This window comes from Calidris pugnax, unplaced genomic scaffold, assembly GCF_001431845.1.
Source record: "Calidris pugnax isolate Ruff unplaced genomic scaffold, ASM143184v1 scaffold1010, whole genome shotgun sequence".
In the NCBI taxonomy this organism is placed as follows: domain Eukaryota; kingdom Metazoa; phylum Chordata; class Aves; order Charadriiformes; family Scolopacidae; genus Calidris; species Calidris pugnax.
The window spans coordinates 1-10,016 of NW_015091678.1; the positions used below are offsets into that span (position 1 = coordinate 1).

The window sequence follows — 10,016 nt, forward strand, 5'->3', positions numbered from 1 at the left end:
CCAGCTCTCTCTCCAGCACTAGTTCCGGCTGCTTCTTGCCCCCCGTACTGTCTTTGATGTCCAGAGAGAAGGCCGGGTTGCCAGTGAGATGGTACGTCAGCAGCGAGTTGCTGCCCACGTCTGCGTCTCGAGCCATCTCCAGCGGAAAATGAGCACCAGGGAGCGTCAACTCTGTGATCTCGAGGTCGAGAGCAGCCTTGCTGAAGGTCGGTGCGTTGTCGTTGACGTCCTGGATGGCCACCTCGACGTGGAAAACGTTGAGCGGGTTCTGCACCAGCGCCTCGAAGCTGACGGAGCAGGACGCCGACTCGCCGCACATCTCCTCCCGGTCCAGCCTCTCGCTCACGTACAGGTTCCCGCTCTCCCCGCTCACGCCGAAGTATTGCTTCTCCGCGCTGAGACGCAGCTTGCGCGCCGGCAGCTCCGCCGGGCTCAGCCCCAGGTCCCGCGCCAGCGGCCCCACCAGCGACCCTCTGCCCAGCTCCTCGGGGATGGCGTAGCGGATCCGCTCCGACGCCGCCGCCGCCGCCCGGCAGCACAAGCCCAGCAGCAAAGCGCCCAGCAGCAGCACCAGCACTCGCCCGCCTGCTCGCCGCCGGCTCCCCCTCTCCCGCTGCCTCTCACCGACCGCCATTCTCGCCAGCGCTCGCCGCGCTCCTCCCTCCTGACGCTGCGCCGGCTCCGGCTGCGGCTGCGGCTCCAGCGCCGCTCCGCGTCGGCCAACAGCGGCACCCGGAGGCGCTGCCACGATACTGCAGCCGGGCGGTGACCGCGCTGCCGGGGGCCCGGGCTGTTGACCGATGTTTAGTGGCTGTCCCCAGCTTTGGAGTCTCTTTTTTATGAGAAACAGGAAGCTTAGAAGCACTTAACGACAAGTGCAAATGCATTTATTACTGAGATATGCTTTCGGAAACTTCTAGGCCGTCTCCTTGAGCCCTGATGAATATCTGAAGGAATTATTTATGTCAGAGCAGTTGATAAAGAAACTCAGGTGCTCTTCATAAAATCCAGATAGAAGTTTTAGAGTAAGAAACGATGTGAAAGCTATGGAAGAGTTTAAGAGTTTTATGGCATCTTTACTTTGAATTCTTCTTTCCTTACCTGGGACAAATATCTAGAAAAAGACATACCTGTATGTGTATAATAACTAAAGGGAAACAGAATGAAGCGAAAGTCATTGCCATCCTCTCATGTTGAACCTGATAATGTTCTGTCTTCTCTGTATTTCTTCCTTTTGATCATGGAAGTTTCTGACCTTTGTTGAATTTTCTTGTAGGGAGAAGAATAATTACACTAGGAAGTATACCACCCAAGCCTATGTCTGTAGCTCTATACTAATAGACCAGATGGACGTTTACTATTCTTTTTATGATTCACAGAATTTCCTTCTTTTGTGACTCCATAGCTGAGGGGCTTACAAGAGCAAAGTATAAAGCCATGTTGAGTCTTTCATAGAATCATAGAATTATTCATGTCAAAATGGACCTTTAAAGGTCATCTAGACAAGTCCCTCTGCCATGGGCAGCGACATCTTTCGTTAGATGAGGTTGCTCAAACCCCTGTCCAACCTGATCTTGAAACCTTCTGGGCAGCCTCTTCTGGAGTCACAATACCGATACTATAAAACTTTTCTTCCTTATGTCCAATTGAAATCTACCCTCTCTCAGTTTAAATCTGGTGTCCCTTCTCCTGCCACAACAGGCACCAGGAAGAACTGTTTCTCCATCTTTGCCTAATAAAAAGGTGAAATAAAGGCTGTCTCAGCTGTGTCACCTCCCAGCTTCCTCTGCACTCACTCGCTGGTGAGGCATCATGAGGGGCAGAAAAGGCCTTGACTGCTTTGCACAACCAAGAACATCAGTGTATTACCAACACTATTTCCAAAACAAACCCACAAACATAGACGTATACCTGCTGATATAAAGAAAGTAAACCCCATCCCAGATAAAGGCATAACACTCACTAATGAATATATTGTTGAGATGCATAAAACAATAGCAGTCCCAGTATAGACCCATTTGGACATTGAGGCATTGACTTTAACTCTTTTGATGTGGCCATCCAGCCAGACCCTTATCCATCTAAAAGCCCACCTGTCAACCCATATCTCTCCAGTTGAGCCATGTAATGGGAGACCATGTGGGGGACACGCTGCACATGTTCTCTCACTGTCGTCATGTCTCTTCAGGGAAGCCTAGGCTGGGTTGGGTTGCCACTCTGTTCTTTGAGCACTTCAGCCGAAATGGGGTTGCTTTCTTTCCCAACAGGCAAGTGTTCACACTGGAAGCACTCATATGCCTAGGAAAGCCTTCCTCCTTACAGCTGTGAACCTCCAAGGTGTGGACAGGAACTGCCCCTGAACTCAGACAATTAGAACAGAGCTGTCCCCATTTCATCAGACACCCTGAGGACTGGCTCTAGCTTATGACAAGCAAGGCAAGAGTGAGAAACATACACAAATGAACATGGATCAGCTTCAATAATATTTCCTAGGCCAAACATATTGAGCAGAAGGAACTGAAATTGAATGGTACCACAATCATGTACCCAATGAAGTAATTATGACAAGCAAGGAAATGACCAGCAGTTCCTCTCTGGCCCCGCCCAACAGAACTTCCCCAAGTCTTTTCTCCAACCCTACACAACCTGCAGCTTTGATTAATACCCTCAGAATTGGCAAAAATATATCATAAGAGTATAATGGTTGACAATCAGACCAAAAAAGAAGGGACTTCTGTTTCCTCACCACCATTCTGTGATGGAATAAAAGGATGGTAAAGCACATGAATGTTAAATGTTTGAACTAAAAGAGGAGCAGTCATATAACAGAGACTGGGTAATATCAAGTTATCAGTTTTGGGGAACCTCCGCCACCCTATTCATGCATCATTTTTCTACATGCACATTTATTTTGAAATACTTTACGACCAGAGGACAACCATTATCTTTTGAGCCAGGAAATCCGGGAAAAGAAAAATGGCAAAGGTCTTTGCAAACAGATGCTGCTGAAGGGAGAGCTGCACACACAGTTTCTTATTTCTGAGAAGAGGGAGCACAACTTGGATACATGCAAAGAGATTTCTCTGCTCATCACACAAACTGGAAGACATCTAAAATCTTATCAAGTGCATAACTGATATACAGCTCCAAAAAAGACCCAATCTCAGCTCAGAGATACCATCTTCTTACTTCAGCATACTGGGCAACTTGGAAAATACATGCTGCTCAAGCCTTAACCTAAAGGTTACGTCTATGCTCAATAACTGCTATTGATGGGAAATATCATGCAACAGGAAACAGATTGATGAACCCCCAACTTGGCCAGTTGGAATTTGAGCAGTGCGATATTCAAACTTAAGTCACCTTCAATCTCATTTCATGTAGCCCAGGAATGAACCCTAGGAATTAATAACACACATGCCTTTTCTCTACTGCTACCTCCTCACACACACCATTCCCAAGACTCTCTTCAAACCCTTCACAGAAACACAACATTGACAATGATCATCATAATTTGCAGATAGACTCCTATAGACCTACAGAAAAGTTCCACAACAACTTCTCCTTTCCATGGCTAATACCTGACTTCTCCCTATGTGTATGTGAAAAGCAAGAACATTTGTTCAGTTTTTATTTGAATGAAAGATGTTTATGAGAGCCTCTCTTTCCAGCTGTGAAACACAACATTGACAATGATCATCATAATTTGCAGATAGACTCCTATAGACCTACAGAAAAGTTCCACAACAACTTCTCCTTTCCATGGCTAATACCTGACTTCTCCCTATGTGTATGTGAAAAGCAAGAACATTTGTTCAGTTTTTATTTGAATGAAAGATGTTTATGAGAGCCTCTCTTTCCAGCTGTGAACCTGAGAGGTAAATATGGGACAGCCAGGCAAATGTGACAGATGTGATCCTCCACACATTGTCAGATACAAAGGCTCACTTTCAGACCAACACAATGAGCAAGGCCAGCTCTGAGCACATGCAGAATGGAAGGACTCAGAACATACTCTTCTAGATTATGGCACTCAGAGTAGGCCCATAATCCAGGTATTTAGTAGGTAGCAAAGACACAGTTTGCTCTGCCCAAACCTCTCATTCTGGTGCTTGTCATAAATACACAATTTACTGTGAGTTAAGAATTGACAACAGCCTGAATAAGCAGAGGAAGAACCTCCCAGGGCTCCCAGAACAGCTGGAATCACATGCCTTCTAGCCAAACTTCTTCAGAAAGGTGAAACTCACATTGCATGATACTAGAGCTGGACACTGAATAGGGAAAGAAGCAAAATTATCTCTTGTTACCCTCACACAGAGTTACCAAGATTATTATCCTCAGCCCTTCACAACTTGCATGGTGTTCTTTGACCTTTATAATTTACAAACACATGACATGAAAGGCCTAGTTGCCTACACCATTTCTCTTTATCATGTACCACTGTCGCACCACAAACTTCACATGGATAACTTCACATCTCCATCCTAAGGAGGAAGACATATTGTCTGCTCACTACACTTAAGAGGAGAAACATTGGGAGACTAAAGGTAAAAGGGAAGCGGTCCTCCAAAAGATCCTAGGTCAGAGAACATCTGCCGAGTGGCAATATCCCCCTCCTAAGTTCTCCCTCCGGCCCTTGTACAGCTCTTGCCACAGCATGTGTTGTCAAGCCAAGACAGGATCAGCTCCATTTCAAATAAGTCAACCTTAAAAGAGAAGGAATCAGAAAAAAACATCTGCTGTTAGTAACCCTTCAAACACAGCCACCCAGACAGGTTCTCAAATTGTCACAACTTTGATGATTCTCCTTCACCTCCACAACTTGTAGACAGACAAAAACAAGTTGTTGCCCAGGACCTTCCTCTACCCAGTGAAGAAAGGTCAAAGCTTGGACAAATACAAAGACATTCCAGAGTTAATCACATTATAGAATCATAGAATCATAGAATGGTTAGGGTTGGAAGGGACCTCAAAGATCATCTAGTTCCAACCCCCCTGCCATGGGCAGGGACACCTCCCACTAGAGCAAGTTGCTCAAGGCCACATCCAGCCTGGCCTTGAACCCCTCCAGGGATGGGGCAGCCACAACTTCCCTGGGCAACCTGTTCCAGTGTCTCACCACCCTCATAGTAAAAAATTTCTTCCTGATATCTAATCTGAATCTTTTTTCTTCCAATTTAAAACCGTTTCCCCTTGTCCTATCATTACTCTTCCTGGCAAAGAGTCCCTCCCCAGCTCTTCTATAGGCACCCTTCAGGTATTGAAAGGCCGCTACTTCTCCTGATGCAGCCCAGGACACGGTTGGCTCTCTGGGCTGCCAGCGCGCACTGCCGGCTCATGGTGAGCTTCTCGTCCATAAGCACTCCCAAGTCCTTCTCCTCAGGGCTGCTCTCCAGCCAATCTCCACCCAACCTGTATTTGTCCCTGGGGTTGCCACCTCCCAGGTGCAGGACCCTGCACTTGGCTTGGTTGCCATTTGCACGGGCCCACCTTTCCAGCCTGTCCAGGTCCCTTTGGATGGCATCCCTTCCGTCCAGCGTGTCAACTGCGCCACCAAGCTTGGTGTCATCAGCAAACTTGCTGAGGGTGCACTCTATCCCACTGTCCATGTCTCCAACAAAGATGTTAAATAGTACTGGTCCCAATACCGACCCCTGAGGAACACCACTCGTAATTGGCCGCCACCTGGACATTGAGCCGTTGACTGCCACCCTTTGGGTGCGTCCATCCAGCCAGCTCCTTATCCACTGAGTGGTCCATCCTTCGAATCCGTGGGTTCCCAATTTTGAGACCAGGATGTCGTGTGGGACAGTGTCAAATGCTTTGCATAAGTCCAGGTAGATGACGTCAGTTGCTCTGCCCTTGTCCACCAAGTCTGTGGCAGTATCGTAAAAGGCCACCAAATTTGTCAGGCACGATTTGCCCTTGGTGAAGCCATGTTGGCTGTCTCCAATCACCTCCTTATTTTCCATGTGCCTTAGTAGAGATTTCAGGAGGATCTGCTCCATGATCTTGCCAGGCACAGAGGTGAGACTGACTGTCCTGTAGTTCCCCGGGTCTTCTTTGTTTCCTTTTTTGAATATCAGAGTTATGTTCCCTTTTTTCCAATCAGTGGGAACTTCACCAGACTGCCACGATTTCTCAAATATGATGGAGAGGGGCTTAGCAACTTCATCTGCCAGCTCTTTCAGGACCCATGGATGGATTTCATCAGGTCCCATGGACTTATACACCTTCAGGTTCCTTAAGAGGTCACGAACCTCATCTTCTTGTACTGTGGGTGGTTCTTCAAGGAGAAAAAAAAAGGCTGAGAAAAGTAGAAAGGAGGAGCACCTACATACAGGGCCACTAACAATCCATTTCAAGACACGCTTATCCACCCCCCAAAAAAAAAAAATTCCCTGACAACCAAGGCAAGACTGGGAAACATGATTAAGTGAAGAAAGGTGAGCTTAACATTGCAGATCATGTCAGCTCTAGCAGGAACACAAGAAGGGTATCCAACTGGTAAAAAGTGCACAGGAAACACACACAGCAGCCTACACCAAAGACCAGAGCCACAGCTCCTCCTTGGACAATATAAAATGGAAAATGTACGGAACCTCAACAGTGGGCCTTATATATCCACTAGAAGAAACCAAACTTTCATAATTTTTAGACATTTCAAATTATACCACAGTGAACTTTTTCACCTCCCATCTCTGGGAGACACAATTTTTCATCCTTCCCAAAACATCACACAACATAAAAACTGCGTTTGCAGACAGACACCGTTGAAAGAACAAGGATCTCAACATGGACACATGCAGAGATTTCTCTAATCATCATATTAATTTGAAGGAACATTCAATGTTCTCAAGAGAATAAGTGATACGCAGCTCCAATCAAAGTATCCATCATAGTCATCAAAGTGTTACCCCAAAGACACCATCAGCCTACTACAGCACATGTGCACTTGGAAGACACATGACTATCAAATCTTAATACAAATTCTATATCTGTGCTCAATAACTGCCATTCACAGGAAATATCAGGCAACACGAAAGCAAACTGATGAACTCACATCTTGGCCAAATGGAATCTGAGCAAAATATCCAACAAGAAGTTGCCTTCGGACTCATTGTAGTGAAGCAATGGTCCCTGGGAATTAATAAAACACATGCCTTGTCTCTACCGCTACCTTCTCACACACAACGTCCACAAGATCCTCCTCAAAGCCTTCACAGCTCATATCACTGTCATTGATCTTTATAAGTTGCAGTTAGACTCCACCCAAAGAACATTGCACAGACCATTTCTCCTTCCTATGGATAATACTTCACTTCTCACCATGTGTATATGACAAGCAAGAGCATTTGTCCAGTTGACATTTTAAGGAACCATGTCCATGGAAGTCTATCTCTTGACAGCTGTAAACATGAAAGGCACGTACGGGACAGTCAGACAAACGTAACAGGTGAGATCTTCCACACATTAGCAGACACTAAAGCCAAGATTCAGATCGTTCAAATGAGCAATGCAAGAAGTGAACACCTGTAGAAAGTAAGGGATCACAACACACTCTTCCAGATGATGGCAGTTAAAGTACGTACCCAATTCAGGTATTTCGTAGGTAGCAATTTCACAGTTTGCTCTTTCTAAAGCTCCCATTAATGGCGCTTGACACAAGTATATAATTCAGTGTTCGGTAAGAACTGACAACCACCTGCAAAAACAGAGGAAGGGCTCCCAAGACAGCTGAAATCACATGTCCTCTAGCCACATTTCTTTGGGAAGATGAATTTCACATTACATGATACTACAGTTGGACATTGAACAGGGAAAGGAGCAACCGTATCTCTTGTGCCCCCCACGAACAGCTCCTATGATTCTCATCTCCAGCCCTTCAAAACTTGCATAGTGTTCTTTAAGCCATATAATTTGAAAGCACATTACAAGAAAGGCCAGTGTCCCAGACCATTTCTTTCAAACCTGTTACACTACGACACCACCAACTTCACATACACGTCTTCACATCTCCATACCAAGAAGGAAGATGCATGTCACTCTCACTACAATTCAGAAAAGAAACAGCAAGAGCTTAGGAATAAAAAGAAAGCAGTCTTACAGGAGAGGCTGGTCCAGTGAAAATGTGCACATGGCCAAAGCACCTCTGCTACATTTCTCCACTCAGCTTCCCCTTCCCTGCCTGCCACTCTCCTCTGCCTCTTTTCAAGCCAAGACACATCCAGATCCATTTCAAATAAGTCAAATTTTAGATATGGAGAATTAGCAGAACACATCTATTTCTTGCAATAGATTTTCAAATGCAGGAACCAAGAGACAAAGAGGCACAACTTTCCATGACTCTCCTCCATCTGGCAAGGAGCTTATAAGCTGTACCCGGGGCCATTAACAGTCCATTTCAAGACATGGTCATCCTATTCCAGCACTTGTTCTGTCAGGAATATACCTTAACCTGCTAATGTGGAAAACTTCAATTAGCTTCATACATCCATTCAGAAGAGCTAGCACTGACACCAGAATGGGTATTACCCATCAGGGGACAAAATAAGAAATGACGTGGTGCGTGATAAGAACAAAAATCTTCGCTCTACCGAACCACAAGCCAACAGCAGCCCCACTTATCCTGACTCCCACAAAAAATGCAAGGCTGACAAAGAGCCTACGATCACGTCCCCAGAGCAAGACGCACCAGAACAGCGCGCTCATGAACCAAGATTTGCCTTTTTTTTGTAACTAAACCTCCCGAGGCGGGACAGAGAAGATCGGTGGACAAGGGCAGAGAATCGCGAGAGGGAAGCGTGGCAGAGCAATTCCGAGGGTGGGAGGAACTCACCGGGGGAGCGGCGGGGTCGTCGCGGCGGGCTCCGATTATTGTGCTTGTCATAAATACATAATCCAGTATTAGTTAAAAATTGACGACCACCTGCAAAAGCAAAGAAATGACCTCCCAGGGCTCCCAAGACAGCGGGAATCACATGTCCTCTAGCCACATTTCTTTGGGAAGATGAATCTCGCGTTGCATGATACTACAGGTGGACACTGAACAGGGAAAGGAGCACACCTAAGTCTGGTGCCCCTCATGCACAGCTCCCATGATTCTCATCTCCAACTCTTCAAAACTCGCATAGTGTTCTTTAAGCCATATAATTTGAAAGCACATGAGAGGAAAGGCCAGTGAGCCAGACCATTTCTCTTCAACATGCAATGCTACCACACAGCAAACTTCTTGCACGTATATCTTCACATCTCCATACTGAGAAGATACAATCATGCACTCACTGCTTCACAGAAGAAACATCAAGAGTCTAAATGTAAATGTGAACTGGTCCTCCAGGAGAGGCTGGGTCAGCGAACACCAGCACAGGGCCAAACCCCCTTGCTTACACTTCTCCCAATATCGTGAATCACTCCCCTCCTGCCCTCATATGCATGTATTCTAAAGACAAGACACATCCAACTCTTTTAAATCAGTCAACCTTAAAAGACAATCTAAATATATCTCCCATGAGATATATATCTCTTCAACCAGAGATTTTGGACATAGTCACAACTTCGATGATTTGATTTCATCTTCACAACAGGCAGACAAGCCTTCAACAAGGAATCAGTTGTTGTCTAGCCCATTCCTCCACCGTTGTACACAGTTCAAAGACAAAATCATGCACGAATACAAAGACATTTCCTTGCTCCCTCCATTGTCATAGAGAAACAGAAAATTCTGCTGAGAAGAGAAGAACCAATGAGCACTGAAGTTATACATGGCCCTATTAGCAGTTGGTTTCAAGACACGCTCATCCCACACAGGAATCAGGGGGCAAAATGAGAAACAAGTGGGTACATGATAGGAACACAAAGCTGCGCACTAAGGAAGCTCCAGAAAACAGCAGCCCCATTTCTCCTGACTCCCACAACAAGCGTTTGAACGCTGAGCAATGAGCCCACAATCATCAGCCGGAGAAAAAGGCACCAGTACAGTGCGCTCATGAACCAAGCTTTGCCTTCCGCAT

At 45.9% G+C, this 10,016-nt stretch overlaps 1 protein-coding gene across 1 annotated transcript in view; it reads right to left on the reverse strand.

The window, feature by feature from the left end:
* Positions 1-48: 48 nt before the first annotated feature.
* The window catches only part of LOC106900012, a gene marked incomplete at its 3' end in the record, with an annotated part of 54,632 nt that continues 44,664 nt past the window's right edge, over positions 49-10,016 (reverse strand). The window contains exons 10-12 of the mRNA XM_014961968.1: positions 1,131-1,147; positions 629-774; positions 49-473 (exon numbers count right to left, since the gene is read on the reverse strand). Coding sequence (XP_014817454.1) covers positions 49-473; positions 629-774; positions 1,131-1,147 — 588 coding nt within the window. The remainder of the gene's footprint in view (positions 474-628; positions 775-1,130; positions 1,148-10,016) is intronic.